The 20,228-nt window shown below is 41.7% G+C and overlaps 1 protein-coding gene across 1 annotated transcript; it reads right to left on the minus strand.

The window, feature by feature from the left end:
* Positions 1–1,047: 1,047 nt before the first annotated feature.
* Positions 1,048–20,004, minus strand: LOC141468502 (guanylate cyclase soluble subunit beta-2-like). The gene is given in 17 exon segments (XM_074153600.1): positions 1,048–1,199; positions 2,005–2,127; positions 2,211–2,425; positions 3,961–4,115; positions 4,402–4,548; positions 6,823–6,971; positions 7,734–8,054; positions 11,990–12,206; positions 13,744–13,847; positions 15,543–15,648; positions 15,737–15,957; positions 17,107–17,206; positions 17,580–17,740; positions 17,935–18,029; positions 18,886–18,959; positions 19,731–19,854; positions 19,856–20,004. Coding segments are annotated over 17 exon segments (2,613 nt in total).
* Positions 20,005–20,228: the final 224 nt, after the last annotated feature.

The raw sequence follows: 20,228 nt of genomic DNA on the forward strand, positions 1-20,228 counted from the left end.
GTTCACAACCTTTATATCCATTGTTTATGCTCCCACATCTTAAATCCCTGACAGCTGAACTTCAATTGTTATCTGCCATTTCTGATCAGTCATAATTTAAGAATATAGCAGCATGGAAGTAATTCAGCTGAGGAGCCTCTGACACCAGGTAAGTGATGTTGATTTTTAACGCTGTTATTTTTAATGACGCAAACAACATTAATTCCAGAACTGACAGGCTCCCTCTGTAGTCCTGAGACTTTATTTTTGTTTAGCTGGAGTGAGAAAATGAGAAATAAACTGGCAACTTGTTTGAAGGTCTCGAACGCTTCATAGGCCTTGAACAGCCCTTCAGTGTTGTGATGAATTTGATGCTACATAACTCCACTATGTGTGTCTCCTTCTATGACCATCTAAGCACCGCATGGACGGCTGATTCGAAGGTCGCAGATGGGTTTTTACTGCTCTAAGCTATAGAGTACACAGAATTTTCTCTTCTGGGTGATAAAAAACAGGTTGTATTAGCTCTATTCTGCACTTCTACTGCATAATGCCTTTACCCAATAAAAGACCCGTTAGGAGATCAAACTGTCATCACACTTAAAATGTAGATCAAACGCTGCTAACCTTACATGGAGAAGTTGTTGGCTGTGCTGAAGTCAAGACAGATGGTCACTTCAGGGAATGTCTCTTTTATGGCAAGTGCTCATTTGAGTAGGAATATTTCTAGCTGGATGAGTCACCTCTTTTTCAATTTGCTGCATGACATACCAAAAAAGTGATTTTTACACAGGGATATTCAAAGACTGAAAAATAGGTCTTCAAAGCATCTTGTGGTGGTTTCATTCCCCGGTGGGGGTATGATATGGCATGTGTAGATTGATTAAAAAAAAAATATATATTCTCCATTGTTTTCTTTTTGCTGAAACCGGTGATGCAATGTCTCTTTTTTTGTATTTTTTTTTTTTACAAAATCGTGTGGTATCTGATATACAAAATCAGTCCCACAACAGCAAAATGCACTAAATTATAATAAAATTGCTCTGTTTAATGTAAAAAGTAAGAAACTTAGAGTAAAGTGCAAAAATTAGAACGAACGTTTCTAATCTGTGATTCTTCAGTAGCAGGTTTGACTCTTCCCTGGTTTAGAGGACAAGGACCATCATCTGCATGCTGGTTGCCATGGAGACTCCCATCGCTTTTGGAATCATAAGTTTTGCCTGAAAGGAAACACTCCTTCAGCGTGAGTTTTTAATGACCATAGAGGTTTCTGTTTGTCAGCATACCATAAACCAGATTAGCTACCACGCCTAAGCAGGTGGGAGGGAAGGGAGTAAAATATTTTCTAGTAATCAGTGGCAACATATTTAGTCTGTATAAAATCCACAAAACTTCTAAATAGAATTACAAGACTTGCTGCATTACATTAGGCTGTTATGGCATCAAATCCATTATCTGTTTTTCCGTATTAGCTACTTCAGAGGACAATGAACTTTGGTTGCAGAATATGGGCATGATAATAAATTCTTCTAACCCCTGCAGCAGACTGGCTTGACAACCAACAGGTTGCATAGCCAGAGAGGTCTCTCTTTCTCAGGTTAGTGTTGATGAGGGCTTCTGCATAATTACAAATAAAAACAGCAGCTTTTCTAGGAAAAGATGTTGTATTGGGTTTGTATGGCAAGGTTTTGGTACAGATGTGTACATGAGCAATTGGGGTGTGCCCATGTGAATAGCTGTCTACCATTTATCTGTTCTGTTTGGTCTACCAGAAGGACTCAAGGATTTGACAGCTATGTCATCTTCTTTCTCTCTAGTGCACAATTAACACCTGGGATTGCTCTGCAGGTGAATTTGTTTGGCCCTAAATGGTGTGCAGGATGGTTAGTTTCACCAACATGGCATGAATTTCTTGCTTAAGTAAAACAATCGTTATTCAGAAGAGGAATATAACAAAGCTGCAAGATTAAGCCTCAGTTATTTCCTACTTCTGTTGTCTTTGCTAGACAGTAACTAAATAACTACCTCTTAAATCTGCAATTTTTGCTTGATTTCTTCTTTTGAGGCTGTTTTGCGCATCTGTGGGGCCATCAATATACTTCATTGCAATAGCTGGGGTCTGGTCCTTCTCTAGCAGAGTCTGAGTAACTGAAAGAAGAACAGAAAAGAATATTTAACTGAATTGTATTAATGTTCATCTGTTCAAGGAGGGAAAGATAAGTCGACTCTACCTGGCTGATGACAATTTGGTATTGTCTCAGTTCTGCCTTCTTGAAAGGACTGAACAGATTCATGGCCAGAATCTAAGCCTTTCATTGGCCTTCCCATTATCTCATTCTCAGTTGCAGTTTTATTTCTAATGAGGAAGTACGTGTGCATTTTCCCTTTGCCTTTTACTTCTATTTCTCCTCTTTCAGTCATCTCAAAATTCTTGTATTTTAGGCATCTAAAATATCAGAAGCAAAATGACACATGAAAATTCAAGATTAGCAAAAATGACACTGATGTTTTAGAAGAGCTATTGTAATCTAAGTAATCAAATCACAACAGTTCGGGAAAAACAGTATTGATCTGTGAACAACTGAGGGTTTGTTTCAACTGTTTATTCAAGCCTGCTGTGCTTTTCAGTTTTACACGTACAGCCTGATCAAAAAATCAATGGATTGCATAGTCAAATACTTCAGTATGGTGAAGGGTTCTTATTGATCAGTAAATAGAAATTAAGAACTGAAGCAGCCAACACCAGTTAAACAGAACTCTCTCCAGTCATTTCATCAGAGAAAGCAATCGGGTTCGTCAAGCATGATTTACTCTTTGTAAATCCAGGCTATTCTCAATTGCCACCTTAAGTGTCCAAAAATAGCTCCCAAGAGGACTTGATTCTCACTGGGACTGACATGAAGCTAACCAGCCTATAGGTCTCCAGCCTGTCCTCCTTGCCATTTTTCAGTATAGGTGTAACAACTGGCTTTCTTCACTTGCTATGGTGCTGATCTTCATGACCTTCTAAAGACAACAGTCAGCAGCAGTGTAATGCCATCACCCAGCTCTCTCATTACCCTTGGAGGCATCCCATCTGCTCCCATACAGTTCTATAGATTGAGATTTCTCAAAAGACCCCTGATCTGATCTTCTTCCAATACTGGTACTTCACCTACTCCTTGAACCCTGACTGTAGGTGCAGGGACTTTGAGACCTTGTCAGTGAAGACTGAGGCGAGAGAGGCCTTGAGTAACTCAAGCCTATATTCAGGGCACTGTCACTAAATCACCTGCCGCAGCAGGTCCACATTTCCATTTAGACTATTCTGCTAACATAGCAGAAGCTCCTCTTATTGCCTTTGAACCTTCTTTGCCCATTTCAATGATAGTTGAGCTCTGGCTTTCCTGATGTCACTCCTACGAGCCCAGACAATGGTGTTGTACTCCTCCTTTGTAGCCTGTCTTCACTTCCATCTCTTGCAAACATATTTTATGCACAGATAAAATTCTTGAAAATGTAGTATTTAATTTTTAGTGACATGAGTTTTAGGAAAGTAAATTACTTACTGCATGAATAAGATAGTGGTTTATGCAGTTAATCCTTAGTAAGTGCAAATAGAACTATTTTGCCACAAATTGTTGTGCTCAATCAGAGAGATTTTAAAGCTTTTGTTATGCAGGATGTCAAATTAAATGTTCTGACCGTCTTTCTAACATCTACATCACTCTATTGCTTTTTCCAAATAAGCTATCACAAATATTTTTTCCCATATTTTGCTCTCTAGGATTGAGACTCTCAAACCTCTGTCTCCATATACAAGTGCATTTGAAATAATCAGAATAAATAAAACTCTTTGGAAGCAGTGATTTTTCTTTATAAATAAGCTGCATAAATCAGTGACTAAAGACAGCGTCACCTACATCTGAAAGCTGCAGCTGTCAAGGCAGTGTTTTTTAGCATGCTTTTTTAACAGGCAAAGTTTCCATCATAGTTACTCACTGGTATGCACTGGAGCTTAGGTGAATTTTACTCGGGACGCCATGACTCTCCATCCGGGAAGCTATATTCACTGTGTCTCCAAACAAGCAATAACGAGGCATCTTCTCTCCAACAACTCCAGCCAAAACAGGACCTGTATGGATCCCAACTCTAATCTTTACAAAGACATAAAACACCCCCCAAAAATGTCACTTGTTATTTAACATCTTTCTTAATGCTATCCAGCCACCTAAAAGTTCATCCTAACACAACACTGGACACCAGAAAAGTATCAAATATCCATGGGAAGAGGCTCTTCATGAAAAAATGAACCCATGTGGCCTTGCCCAAAGTCACAGAGGAGTCGGAAGGATCTCTTTGATGCCCTACTGCAATGCATTAACCAGAAGCCCAACCCAAGAAGCAGACAGACACACGTGCATCTTTGCATTAACAACTTACTTGGATAGGATTTCCCGAAACTGGGTTCTGTACTCCTTTAGCTGCTATTATCATCCCCAAGGCAAAGTTAGCAACTCGCTCCGCATGAGTGGGCACAGGCACAGGGACCCCACCGACTACCATATAGGCATCGCCAATTGTCTCCACCTTTAATCGAGAGGGACAAACATATGAGTATGCCATCTTGCTCAGGCTAGTGCTTTGCTGTTTGGGGCTCTTCTTACCTGCATCAACTCCCCCTTTCTTCTAGAAGGTGTTTCCAGTCATCAGAAAGCTCTAGCACATTCGAGTTTCCTTCAGATGGGGATCCTTTCCTTGACTCCACACTAAAAATTTCCATGCATTCTGTCCCTGCTTATTTGACCCATTTTAGACATCGGTGTGAGAGACCCTAAGGAGTAAGGGATGCTGTGAAAGTGTCAGACTTCTTGCCTTCCTCTTACCCAGGGCAGACCTATATGTAAAGAGCTATCTCCAGGCACAGACTCCTGAGCCAGGAGGTTATCTGTTAGCTGAATGCTATTAATTAGCTCTAATTCACAATTGGTCCTCAAACCAGGGCAGTGTTAAAAGCATATTTCTTTTTTAAAAGAGATTTCTTTTTTTAAAAAGTCACAATAAAACAAGGAAGTCTATTCACTGGTGATTATTATTATTATTAAGGGGATCACATGAAATTAAGAAACCTCCAATCTCCATGATGTCAGAGAATGCAAAGTGTGAACTAAACAGTTCAGGAATATCCTTCCTTACAACCTGCTGTTTTTCCACAACATGCTGCAGCCTCCGAGACGAATGCTGAAGGGTTTGTCCTCCTTCAGGCAACCAGTCTCCTTGAAGTGCATGATAAAGCACCTGAGAAATACTTTGGTGTTTGTACCTGTACCAGAGATCTCACTGGGAATAGGCCTGTTTGAAACAGAGAATCCTCAAACATTTAAAATTCACTGTAAAAGACTGTTACACGGTAAGGAAATTTTCCAAACTGCTCTTATGAGACTTTATTGTTACACTTACCATCAATAAATAAGAGATCAGTTTAAATTCGATTAATTTGATTTCTTAAAAATGAACACCAATAGAAGAGTGGAACTCATCTTTGGGCTTGTTCATTAACAGAATGACTTAAAACTGTCCAGCACATTAGCCTTGAAAAATATGTTCCTGTGCATGCCTTCTCTCAGATAGCCAACCCCATAGTAATGCCAGTAATTTTCTGTAACAAATTAAAAACAACTGTAAAAAAACTACTAATGCAAATAGATACTCTAATTATTTTTCGGCCATGGTACTAGATTTAATTAAACAAGATTTATGCACAACTTCAGATGTTTATAAGCTTGGGCCAAGTTTCTTTGATCAATTTCAATATTTCATTTCTTTCTCAGTTCCCTGAAATAGTAATCTCATCTTCTCTCTCTGTACCCTGGTAATCTCCTTCAATATTAACAGGAGTTACATATAGGCATCAAAAGGAGATTATTATAGTGACAGATAATTTACTCATGATGTATGGTTTAGATAGAATATGATGCTAATTTATCCTGAAATTTGTGGGCCATGTCCTGGATGCTTCAATTATTGAATACAGTTTCCTTGCCAAGGCAGAAATGCTTCTGATTTCCCAGTACAATTTATTGCGGGACGAACCACATGCCTTGCCTGAGCAAGGAATGAATGAGATTTGGATTCACCCTTTACCATTTCTACATATTTCTAAATATTTCATGTGCTGGGGACAGACAGAAACTCAGGACTTGCTCTTGAGTTCGTCAAATCTGGGTAGCTCTGGAGATGTTAATAATGCTATTATTACGTGTCAACCAGGGCTCTGATCCTTCCAGCATGGTTTGGAGACAACACATACATTACAATCTAGATCTATCCAATGCTCTTTGGGATCAGAAGGAGACCTATACCATTGCCTAAGATCCCCATGAAGCAAAACAAAGTCTAGGTATTATCTGGGTATTGTTTATAGTGTTATTTCACACCAAAGGAAACACTTAATGATATAGTTACCTATTTACAATGGGTTGGAACAAAAGAACTAGGAAAATTATTCAAATTGATCCATAAACTGGGATATACTGTCATGTTGGGTAGGCATTTAAGAGAGGAGAGAGAGAAAGATGTATGAAAGAACAGCCATTCTGGTGTTAGCGTTGTGGAAAGAGACTCTAGCCCATGATAGACATCACATTCCTGTCTGAAAATTTTAAACACATTTAATCACACCTCTGCCTGTTTTTTAGTTTCTTTGTTTGGTTACTACAAATTTGTGATATTTTATGGTTTATCAAAAGTCACACTGAGGGGAAGAGAATTTAAGTGCACTTAAAAACAAACAAAAAAAAAAAACCAAACAAAAAAAAATCTTTTTCCAGACTATTTCTATAGCCTTTATCGATCAGTACATACCTTGTACACATCATGCACCGTGGTCAGTCTGTCGAATCTCAGGTACATTGAATTTAACATAAGAACAATCTGAATAGGCTCACATTGGGCACAAATGTTGGTAAAGGTCACAACATCGCTGAACAATATAGTGCACTCCTTGAACTCTCCTGTGAGCAAAAAGACCAGCAGTAAGTACTTGTAATGGCTGGACAATCACAGCATCTCTTTGAGACCCATTTGCAAAGATTACTTTCTTGTCATTCTTCTAGGACATATGACCTATCAGTTGTAATACTCATATACGGGTGCTGATATGAAAGAGAGATGTCAATATAAGAGTATATCAAATATAAGAATCATCACACATCTCAAACAGTCCAGACATCTGAATGCATCCCCTTGTCCATCCATATTAAGAGTATACTTAGCTTTTTACCCCTAACTTCATATATGTGCTTACTAAAGGGAATTTAAGCATATTCTTACTTGCCGTCCTTAATAACAACAGGAATCATGATTCTAGGTTTATAGATAGCATAGAGGAATTAAGAAAATTTTCTACGAAAGACAGATTCCTTTATTCCTTCCATTTTTGACCCCTCATTTCCCTATATACCTATGTTAAAAACAAAATCTTGGTTTCCTGTTGAAACATTGAACTCTGTTCCCTGACTGGGCAGCTGCTACTACCTTTCACCTCCTGAGGAACAATTTTGGCAAATAGCTTCCGAAGCTTTGTTTGAAAGAATAGTCTAAGCTTTGTTATCAGTGAGGTGAAGGATCTGTGGTCCTCCTCCTACCCATGAATGTCACCAAGTAGAGAATGTACTTCACGACAGTGGCAATAGGGCTGTGCCAGCACCCCAGTCTCTCTATCACCATCACCTGGTACACAAATCATGCATCACGAATGCATCCTATTCATTCACCTGCCTCAACTCGCTTCCCCTCTTTCAGCTGGTTGGCCACATGCTGAGGAAGCATGGCATAGAGCAGAGCTTCAGTCTTTTTCTTCTCTTCCTCTAGGTGCTTTGACAGTATCCGGAGTTCTTCCTTCTTCCTCTCCAGCTGGTTAGAGAGCTCCATCTCTGCCAGTCGCTGCTGATTGAGAAGAATCAAATCCCTGGTCACGTCGTGAGGTGCAATGTCTGCAATATGCATCTGTCGCTCCTCCAGTTCGTGCAAAGTGCGAAGCAAAGGTGAGCAGAGATAGAGCATGCACTGCAGGGACTCCATCCAGATCATCTGGCCTGTTTGAAACAAGCGTCGGTAAAAGTTTTCAGCAGCTTGGACTTTCGTGTGATGCTCAGTATTACTGATGTTAATTTTGGGGGATGTGTTCTAAGGACAGTGGCTTTTTGTATGGTCATCACAGGTCACTACAGGAATTACTCTGTTTCCTGGACTGAGAGGTGGACTTGTTTGGAGGAGGTACACTGGCAAATAAAAAAAATCAGGACCCAGAAAATAGTCCCTCACTCATTGTAACTGCTAGATAGAGCCCAACCATGTTTCTGGTGCCTCCCCTTCACGAGGAACCCCAGTGCTCACATCTTGCCTCTCCTCTTCTCTGCTGTGCTACTAGTTCTTGAAATGTTCCTGAAGCCAGTGAGTCAGCATCACGCACAGGGGATCTGAGACTCACAAAGATTAAATAAAACATTTAAAGTTTAACTTCACAGTGGGTAATATGTGGCCCCCAGTAAAGTCAATGGAGCCTTCCTTCCTGGAAGCTGGAGCTTTCAGTCACTAGGATCATCTAAATAAGCAGGTACAAAAATGCCTGAAAGGTAGAAGGGATTTTTGGTGGCAATTGAGTTTTTGGTTTCTTTATTGAGATTTGATTATGGGTTTGATTTTTTTCATATTTTGTTATTATTAGTCTTTATCTGCTTCATAAGTACCCTTGTTTTCTGAACAGTGATCTAGGAAGTCCTATTTCTTTCTTTGTCTCTCACCCCATCCCCAGGGTAACTGGATGAACAGCTCAAAAACTAACAGGACTGGAACATCGGGGATACCATGTGAATTAACCCTGACAGCATAAGAGGAAGTAAGATTTTACCTGTGACTATTTAAAGTTCCTTGTTTTGGTAACATCACTGTTTTCAGTCTCCCTAAATTCTTAATTTTTTCTGAATCTCAGGAATACCAGGTTTGGCACTCATTATGTAAAGGTGAAAGGAGAGAAGGGAAAATTAGGTCATATTATATAGTTCAGAGAAGCAAAATTGAGGTCACAGAACACTTAAACCAAATGTCATTACAGTTAATTACAAAAAGCAGAGAATCATTCCATTCTCATTCCTCTTAGAAAAAATAAAGCAAAAAAATATGTTTTTTGCTAAAGTATTTTAACTGGTAAACTCTTATGTAACATTGGGGGGATGAAGAGAGAAATCAGAATCTGAAAATGCAACTACAAAAAAATAAAAGCCTAGTGAACTAATCTATTTTTATCCACATTTGAAACCCAGCCAGTAGCAAATAACTCCCCTCAAAGGCATAAATTAAGAATGAATCATGTTTTCGCATTTTAGGAATCAAAATGCATGGGGGTACAGGGGAAGCCGTTTCTCTCCTCCAGCTGTACCAATGTCATTGGGACTTTGTCACTAAGCTCTCCCCTGGTCCCCTGCCCTTCCTGCCCCTCTCCTGGCAGAAGGGAAGCGGGCACTGGCCGGAGCAATGCTTGCGGGAATGTCCACCCCGCTTGTGGGAATGTCCACCCCGCATTTCATCGCCGTCTGTATGTGCCAGAGATGCAATCCCAGATCTGTGGGCTGGCGGACTGGCACAGTCCGTGCTGGGTGGCTGGGTTTAAAATGCTGTTCCATGTACAAAGCAGTAATTTCTTTGGCAAAGAAAATTCTTAGCAAGGCAAAGCAATTCTGTGCTGGCTGCATAGACTCATGTGTAGAGATACGGGGAAGTGAGACCTGGACAGTTACTTTTTCACAGCTCAGCGCATCTCCGTGCTGAGCCCAGTGGCTCCATAAGTAGAAGCTGGCTCTGAGGGCTGGCATTGTGTCCCTTCCACAGGTCCCCAGTGAAGCATTGGGGTCATAGAGGATAGGCAGGGTAGCTCACACACCTGGAGTACTGCAAAGGATGAATGCAGACTTGTTAGAAAGGACAGGCAGGGAAGGAGGGGGAGCTGCCTTTTATGTGAGAGAGCAAGGGAAATGCAAGGAGCTATGCCTAGGGCTGGATCATGAGCCAGCCAAGAGCTTCCAGATAAGGATTAGAGTGAGTGGTGTTGTGATGGATATCATCTGCTACAGATGCCCTGCTCAGGAAGAAAACGTAGATGAGACCTTCTTAAGACAAGCGGAGGCAGCTTCATGGTGGACTTCAGCTACTTCGATACCTGCTAGACAGAAAACACAGCAGGGCATGAGCAATTAAGAAGGTTTCTGGAGCGCACTGAGGCACTGACAGGTGAGCTTCCTGACACAAGAGACTGATGAGCCAATAAGGGGAGGTGTCCTGTTAGATCTGATACTTACAAACAGTGAAGAACTATGGATGTGAAAGCTGGGTGCAGCCTTGACTGCAACGACTGTGTGATGGTGGAGCGCAGGAACCAGAGAGGAGTGAATAAGGCAATAAAGCAAGATCACAAGACTGGAATTCAGGAGACTGGACTTTGTCCTATTCGGGGATCTGTTTGGAAGAATCCCATGGGATACAGTCTTGGAAAGAAGAAGGGTCCAGAAGAGCTGGTTGATTTCCAAGGATCTCCTTTTCCAAGTTCAGGAATGGTCTATCCCAATGTGTCGTAAGTCAAGCAAACATGGCAAGGGCCTGCATGGCTGAACAAGGAGCTCCTGAGTGACCCCAAACATAAAAAACAAAGAATACCCGAGGTGAAAGCTACGTCAGGTCACCCCAGAGGAAGAGACAGGGCTGAAAAAGCCAAAACCCACTTTGAGTTGTATCTGTTGAGGAACAAGAGGGCCTTCTACAGGTATATAAGCAACAAAAGGAAGACTAGTGCAAATGTGAGCCTGCTGCTGAATGGGGCAAGGGATCTGCTGAGAAAGGATATGGAAAAGTCCAAGGTACACAGTGCCTTCTTTGCTTCAGTCTTTGCAGGTAAGAATCACCATTCAGGAGCCTCAGGGCCCTGAGACCAGTGGGAAAGTCTGGAGTGATGAAGACCTACCATCGGCACAGGAGGTTCAGGTTAGTGAACATTTAAACAAATTGGATATAGGGAAGTCCATGAGACCTGATGTGATGCACCCAGGAGTGCTGAGGGAGCTGGCCAGTGTCATTGCAAGGCCACTCTCAATTAGTTTTTAAAGTCATAGTGACTGGGGGAGGTTCCTGAGGGCTGGAAGAAAGTACGTCTCTATTTTCAAGAAGTAAAGGATGGAGGACCTGGGAAGGCTTGGAGCATCTGTCATAAAAGGAGAAGCTAAGAGAGGTGGGGTTGTTCAGCCTAGAGAAGACAAGCCTCAGGGGGAGCTTATCAATATGTATAAATACCTGACAGGAGGGAGTGAAAAATACTTTTCTCAGTGGTATCCAATGAAAGAAGAGACAATGGGCATTAACTGAAATGCCGGAATTCCATTTAAGCATAAGAAAAAGCTTTTTTACTATAAGGGTGGTTAAACACTGGAATGGGTCACCCAGGGAGGCTGGGGAGTCTCCATCCTTCAACATATTCAAAACCCAACTAAACATGGCCCTGAGTAACCTGCTCTAGTTGAGCCTGCTTTGTGCATGGATGGACTAGAAAATCACCATAAGTCCCTTCCAAACTCAACTGGATTTGAGTCAATTCTGTGACTCCATGAACAGCTGAGGTGAGAGGTGGTTCAGAAAACAATCTAATCCTCCCCTGGCTTTGCCCCTGTTACTCAGGAAAGCTGCAAATATGTGGGGTTTGCAGCATTAGAAAAACACTGTCTTCCTAAGCCTTTCAAATGGGAGCGGTGTTGTTATTTGACTGACAGCTTTCAAAATCTGGTGAGGTGACAGCAGAATTTGTCTATAAGCATCTTAAAGTACTGTTTCTCTAAACAGAATCACCTAATCCTCTCCTCACTGCACAAAGACAAGGTCATTTATAGGACTTATGTGAAGCCAGGAGTCCACAGAAAGGCATTAGTTCAGCTCCAGCATAATCCCTGATTTAATATGAACACTTATGCTATTGAAAACAGTGAAGTACCTCTCAGCTCTAGCATTGGCCGTTGTTTCCATGACTCTGGCATCATCTCTCTTCTAGTTTGGAAAACAAATTGGCTGTTGATGAATTTCTGAATGCTAGAGATGGTGAAGGGTACTTCTGGGTGAACGATACTGAAATAGTGATCCAAGCAGATGCCCATGGTCTGAAGGCCAGGCACTATCTTTTGAATGCTCACCCCAGCTTGCTTCACTCTGAGCTTAAAAAGAAAATATGGACAATGTGTTATAATTCATATCCTGTTTGGGCTCAGGCCAAGCTATAGCTGCTCACTGTTTACACATGTATACACACTATATGCCTTGCTATACTACATGGCTTATTTCTAAGCAAAATTTCTATCTTATTAGCGTATTACTGCAAAGCTCTGAATGAGTGTCCTTCATAGCAAGACAAAGTCCCCAGAAAGGAATGTTATTATGCAAATGCTCTTCCCTATCAATTGTTAAAAACGAAACAAAGCTATCTGCTATTATCCTTGCTTGGGTTTGTGTAGGCCTAACAAATAGCCTTACAGCTGCAAGAGAAAACTAGAGATACCAGGGCGTGTCCTGAATTCCAAAAAGAAAGTAACTGTGGCATAAAACATTTTAGCAAATATTAATTTTCTAATGGATGCCATGGGTTACTTTCTCTTAACCATCACTGTGTAAAGGTTTAGTCATTCTCTTTTAGCCCGCTTGACCATCCATGAGTTCTTAACTCCCGCAGAAATGTCCACTCTGCCATCACTGCTTGTCATCAGAGTTAATAAAGCTCTGACCTAGCTACCGATAATGGGTGCAGGACTTGCCCTTTTTCCACACTAGTAATTTTATCAAATTATGCAGACTGGATGTCTTGAAAGGTTTAAACCTCTGAATTTTGGCTAACGCGGACAGTGGCATGCAGCAGACTATGTGCTCTGGAATCTCTGTCAGGACGATGCCAAAAGGTGTTCCCTGAGTGTATTCAGCTTTCTTCTGCTGTCCTATCCTCAGCTTCTCCTCTATTTGCTCCTGTCCTAAGTCAATATTCCCTGCACGGAATTGGGAGCAAGAGGAACTGCAGCTCAGTGGGAACCCAGGCTAGCTGGAAACCAGCCATGGAGCAGTCTCTGCCAAGGGAAAGGCAATTCCATTGCTGCAGAGTATGTGTGCACAGGAGAGGACACTCAATCCTCCCACAGAAGATAAAGAGATTTTTGGGTCCAGTTCCTACTAAATGGGGTTGCATGCTGCCCAATTTAGTAGGTAGCTGGGTTTTCCCAGCAGAATCCTGTCCGAGTAGACTCTGGAAGCATATAGAGCCTCAGTCGCCAGCAGAGCCTTACAAAAGCCTTTGGATAAATTAGTAACTGGGAGGAGAGGGTGATTAGCTGTAAGTACAAATCCATTTTAAAGAATGGGTTGTGTATCTAGCATATCCAAGGACAGGAAGGTGGCCAGAAACCTCAGAAAATTCTGTTTGGTGTTTGGTAATGGATAGACTGCTGCAATACACCTTGTTGGCATATCTGCAGCTGTTTCAGACATGGTAATCTCAATAAATTCACAGGAGATTCCTATCTGAAATGATCCAGTTGTTATGAGTGACTTTTATTCCATGTCTCTGTACGGAGCACTTCTGCAAATCCTGCAAATGAGTCTCCCTGTTTCCAGAGCACGTGCAGCAGTGAACTGCAGGACAGTCAAACCAGCAGAAAATAGCTATATGGTTTATGCACACTAAAGGCCCTCACCACATGCTTCTCCTACCTCTTTGTCAAAAACCATATGAAAAGGAAGTCCATTGCAAAATGTTTTTGTGTCAATCCAGAGGCTCTTGGGATAAACAGGATCAAATCCTCTCAGGAGCTTACCTGTGGCAAGATAAATGTGTAGTTTTTAATCGTGTCACACCTCATAAAAGCAGTCAGCATTACTTTCTAGCACGCAGTGAGACAGGACCCTATATCATAGTGAGTGAATAGTGACCCATATATCATCATGAGTGAAGACAAAGTAAACAGCATGTGGGTCCAGAAATGTGCATATATCTGTGCTAAATGCTCTGCAGCTGTTTTAATACACTGCCGATTAGCAACTAATCTGAGTTGGCTGAGAGTTTAAAACTTAACCACACAAAAAGCACAGAGCATTAGATGCATGAAATTATGCAGAAACAGTAAGAATAGATGAACAACTGTAGATGTTGCTGCTCTATGAATTTGCAGATGTCACAGCAATGTAGCACAGCTATATCCCCACAAAAATGTATGCAGAAGTGGATTTAATATACTTTGCCAGCTACCAAGGAACATTTATGGAGAAAAAACCCAGCATGATCTGGGTTTCAATCTCCTGTACAAATAACTCTAGTCTGTAGCACAAAGACCAAATTACCATTTGTTTCTATTTTACTTACCCTGCGTTTTTTTCAAAATGGTCACAGATCTATAGAGCAGGTTGTGCTTGCTGGTGAACAGACATTTTTGTAAAATGAATGAGTAAAAATAGTCAGAAGTGCTCCTCTGACCGAAGCACCCAAAGCCTTTGATCTTCACAGTATAAACTTGGATTCTCCAGTAACCCACAGTAGTCAAAAGGATGATTATTTCAAGTGATCTCTTTGCCCCAAAAGGTGGCTATAACAGTTAGTCTAGTATAAATTCTGCTTGATAACAAATGCTCAGGTCGCTTAGGAGACTGGTGAAAAAGATTACAAACTTAGGACCCAATTTTTAGACCTCTTACTGCTTCAGGGGAAGTCAATGTGGGTTTTTTATCTTTTAAAGTCTGGCTCTTGGTAACTCTTGCATTTATTGTTAGAGTTGGGGTTTTCTAAGTAAAAATGCTACTCTAAAATTTAATTTTGAATATTTATTAACTTATTACTCAAGATATCTGCTCTTGTAATGTGTGTGGCATCGCACTGGATAATATCAGGTTCAATTTTTCACTCCTCCCAGAATCCAAACATCTTGGTAGTACTCAGCTGGATTCTCATTCCTCTTGGGGAATCCCAAGATCCTAACTGAAAAAATTCTTCCGTTTTATGAACATATATAAACATACAACATATGAAGGTATAAGCAAAGATTACTAGATTAGCGGTAGATTTTTGGTAGTGGAGGGTGTAATTTGGCTGTCAGAATTTCCAAAGTTATCAACCGTAGCAAAGGAGTAGCATCTACCATGTTAAAAAACACTCTTTTAAATTCATCATCTTAGACCAAGTGACATGAGAAGGAAGTATCAAATGTAGTACACAATGACGTTTTATAGAAGAATACTTTTCAGAAGTATTTTCAGAATACTTTCTTTAAGAGACAAAAGTGACAGTTCATATTCCATTTAAGTATGTGTCATTACTAAGCGTGCTTATTATCTGCAATTTTTCTTTCATTTCCAATGTTTAACTGAAAGAAACTTAACCAAAACATTTTGAAAAGACACAGAGGAAATATGAATGGTAACTTCAAAACGGATGTGTGGGTGGAGGTAGGGAGGCTTACTGACTTTCTTACTGAAGAGGCTCAGAAATGATGACAAACTCCCTCTGAATGATTTCTCACCTTTTCCTAATGTGATTATTCCTCTTATTGTTTTCCAGTGACTTTTCTTGACAGGACAAACAGAGCTTCCTCTGTCTCTAATTGTGTTCTTGGCTTTTTCAAGGTCCTGTTGAAATAAATCCAAAGGGAAATTCAAGGATGTTTTTATTTTAATCGTTATTTTAATAATATAGTGATAATGAATATTAAAATACCTCTTTATTCAGTTTGTTCTCAATTTTTTTTTCAGAGTCAGAAAGGTACTGAGATGAGGAAGAAAATTCGTTTCTTTCCTTGTATGAAAATACAGGGGTTTGAGTGACAAGAAAAACAATATGCTCTTTTTTCCCAGTTCTTTCTTCTTCTTCCGTTTGATTGACTATTTCCATTGAAATCTCAACATTAAAAAAATCCAGGGCTGCTGCACCAATGATTCCTAAAGGGGAAACAAAAGACAAAATATTGCCAAGAACAAACCTTTTCCATTTTCCCTTTTAGAGAGCCCACGGTGGAATTTCACTGTTTCAGAAATCACTTTTCCAAAGGACTCTGGGAGAAGAAAGCAACGTATGTCGTTCCTACTACTGTTGCCGTGATAAGAATAAGTGCATAGGTGATAAGCTTTAAAGTTACTGCTTCTTTTGTCTTGTCTGATGACAAATGCCTATTTTCACTAGAAGAAGCTCAGCAGGACATCTGAAGAATGCGTCCAAATAGTCATACACAGCAATAATATGAATTCCCATTAGCCCAAAAAATGCACAGGGTCTAAAGAAATTCCATTATAACAATCTATTTCGGTCATTGCAGAATATTTTCTTTTGAAAGGAAGGAAATATCTTTCATGAAGATGCAGTCAGTCCTCTCGTTTCTGTTTAGCTATTAGGCGAGATACTGGACAATGACATGAAAAGCTCTGTCTGAAATTCCAAATAATTCTGTGCTTCAACAGGAATATGAAATGAGTTTTGACAAAGGGGGAGCGTCTGATAAACTTCTAAATTCAGCAGCATCTATGAATGAAAGGAATATGATCATTTCTTACAGACTTACAGCTGTTTAACACTTGCACAAGTACAACTCTGGAGATTCCTAGAAATGCCAGGAAAAGACTGAGTTTTGAACAGGGTTCAATAGTACCTTTACAGATTGCATGGAATATTTATTACAGGATGGGTGGATGTCTTCCAATCAATTATAATTTGTACCTCACTGTAATTTAAGGAGCATGAGTCACTGACAACTAATTGACAGTTAGACACACCATGAACTTTAATTTTTCTTCCAGGAAGGGAATTCTGTAGGAGTTCTATAGGAATTCTATAGCAGGAAAGGACACTTATGGCCTGGGTTGTCATATTGTAAATCTTGATGAAGCTACTGGGAGCTAGGAGTGATCAGGCAGTAGGGAAATACCAAGGTCAGATGTCTGGTGGCTAAGCCCTACCAGGCTTCAATTCCATGGCCAGTGCTCATCTGAAAAAAGATTCTGAAACCAGAGCAAAGGTTTATCAGCGAATATATGATTATTCTGTGTACATACTGCATTACCAGCTGCTCTGTACTCTGCATTCTATCTGATTACCTGGTACAATATGGCACAGACCTCTTCTATCTGAATAGTAATGTAAATGCATTGACCCATCTTCATTCTTTTCTACTCTAAAAGATGGGGCATTCATCTCCTGAGGAAAAACAAAGGAAAACAAAATTTCAGTATCTTTTGCTGGTGAATTCCACTTGTACAAAAGCACCACATGTCTTAATAAAACAAGCAGTAATCTGAATAAGCTGAAATATAGAAAATTAAATATGCTTATCTGTGAAGGAAAATATGCTATGCATTAGAGCCAACATACTAAATAATATCTAATGTTGAGGAATACTCAGAAAAAAATTATTATAAAAATTGTCTTAACATTTTGGAGTAAGATGTTTCAGAACATGGGAGAGCCTGTCATTGCATCATTTGTTCACACCTATGAGATGCTGTTCCTTCCGTTGTGAACTCTGGCAGAGTCCACCCATACCTGCTCAGTAATTACTACTCGAACTTGCCTGGTAAGAAAGGGAGAGGTAGCTGTGCAATGCATCCAGGTTCTCTATGAACTCATAGAGATTTCCACCCAGTGTCCTCAGCATGTGGTCATAGCCTGAGCGTTTACAGAATTCAAAGAAATACTCTCCAAACTCTCTCAGCACCATATCAGCAGGAACACCTGGCAAAATAAAGATACCTTAATGGATAAGAAAGGTTTGGAAGTTCTTGAAATGCTATCTGGTGGATTAAGAGTGAATGCAGAAATTCTGCAATGTACAGAGGACACTCCAAAGAGCACATGAGACTAAAACTTGGGCTGCAGTCTCAGGCTTCACTCAGGACGGTTTATTTTTGAGGCACGGTGACACATACCTAATATTTTGCAGGCTTTGTCAACAAGCTGCATTGTGATCTCGTCTTTGTAAACCTCAAAAGTCAAGAAAGAATCCTGGACTCCGGCCTGCAGTCTGCAACAGAGAAGACAATATTCTTGTCTCGGCAGTGCTGTAAATATAACATGCTTGGGTGACCCAACTGGCATTCATTAAGCACTGTTTGCTGTTAAACCACTCTTTAACCTCCTTCAGGCATTATATTGGAACATGCTACTTCCCCTAATGGTTTAAGAGTGTTGCTTTAACATGGCTGAATGATGGTGTCCACCTCTCCATTTCTGCTACTTCATGTTATAGTATTACGGTAAACTCTTTCAAGGATTAAGACATCATACTGGGGGGATGGGGCTATAGCAAGTGGAGTCTTAGTTTGTCTGCTGGTTTACTGGCTTGTTGTTCAATGTGGCCACAATATCAAGCTCTTGGGTCTCCACAGACTTGACCAAAAACTTGCTCATTTTTTTATACTGGTTTCAATGGCTATTATATGTATGTATCTAAGTATCATTTTTATATCTTTATATCTTGGAAAATACCATACAGCTCACAAAGTAAAGACAAAACCAGAGAAGATTATTATCTTTAGCTGCTTTTCTGAAAGTACTGGAATTAAACAGACTTCATATCAAGGATGACATCTTTCCAGTGTAATTACTTTTCAATATTGTCACAGTGAGCCAGCAAGTCTATCGCACAACTGTCTATAAGACTAAATGTCATCCTTAATTATCTGATAAAACAAATTAATTGGGACAAATTAGAGTATGAAGTGTTACAAGGTAAGAAACTCCTGGTTTTGCCTTGCTAGTTACATCTAAGAATTGAGATACACATCAGCTGCTGTTTACCAGTGAGGAATTGTAATCCTCTGCTGCTAAATTCCTGAGCATTTTTTTCCAATACACTAAATTTATTTGGAACAGATTACCTTAATTTTTCCCATGTTTCTTCACCGTACTTTTCAACCACCAAAGACTTCAGGCATGTATTTATAAATCCATACTGCAAAAGCAAATACACGAATGCATGGAAAAGACATACTGATTTTCAAAACGCAGCCCAAGTGCCACCTTTTTGTATTTAAGATTCCACTGCTAGTTTTATATTACAAAAGAGAAAGTAATAATGTTTGACAGCCATTATGTCTTTCAGTAAACAGCACAGCCTTTATCCCAGCATTTCATAAGCGTCCAGAGAAACACAGCAAGCGTGTTCCATCCTGTTTCACAGCAAAGGACCCAGAGACACCAGGTCGGGGATGTGTTGTGCAGCCCAGAGCACGTCCCCTGCGGCGGCGGGACCACCGGCCGTGCCCAGCTCCAGCATCAGCAGGTAAGTTTGGCTTTGCCCCGACTGTTAGTGCTCGCCTTAGTCCCGACACGCCGGACACTGGAGATGGAACGGGGGTGGGATGTTTCAGGATAACCGTAAGTGGCACTGTCGCAGCAGCAACAGCCTAAGGATGGTGTGGCACCAAAGCAATGCGGGCTAGCACGGGCACGGCGGCCAGGAGGCTCTCGGCCGGCTGGTCTCTCGGGCCAGGAGCTGTCTGTCTGTCTGTCCGTCCGTCCCCGACAGGAGCTGTCTGTTTGTCTGTCCGTCCGTCCCCGACAGGAGCTGTCTGTCTGTCCCCGACAGCAGCGCTCTGTCCCGACTCGCCCCCTCTCCCCTCCCGGAGGCACCTCCCGGGGCTGGCGGAGGGTCCGTACTCCCTGCCTGTCCCCGCAGCCCCCCGAGCCGCTCCCCCCCGCCGCCGCCCGGCCGCCCGCTCACCATCCTGCCGCCGCCGCCGCCGGCTGCCGCCGCCTCCCGCCGCGCCCGCCCCGCTCCTGCCCGGGGGGCGGCGGCACGGCCAGGCCCGGCCCCGCCGCTCTCGCCCGCCGCTGCCCGCGCGGGGACAGCCGGTGGCCGCGGGCAGAGGCGCGGTGCCGCGGCTGCCCAGCGAGGCGCGGCTCAAGGCGTCCTTGGCTGTCGGGTCTGGGGCAGAAAACGGGCGTTTTCTGTGGCGGCCGGTGTTGCAGGAATTCGGGGCGATGCCGAAGGGCATCTCTGTGAAATGGCATCACCGCCACGTTTGCAGGTGACGGCAGCTTCCCAGCCCCGGTTCCCTGCTGCTGGAGCCCGCGGCATGGCCAGCTGGGGCATGGTGTGGTCAGACCCAGCCGGAGACGGCAGGATGCAGGCACCGGGTCCTGACCTTGCGAGGACCCACTGGGGCGAGCGCCCGGGAGGGTGACAAGAGGGGAGGGTGTCTCTCGCCAAAGCTTTGTT

This window comes from Numenius arquata, chromosome 9 (genome assembly GCF_964106895.1).
Source record: "Numenius arquata chromosome 9, bNumArq3.hap1.1, whole genome shotgun sequence".
Lineage (NCBI taxonomy): Eukaryota > Metazoa > Chordata > Aves > Charadriiformes > Scolopacidae > Numenius > Numenius arquata.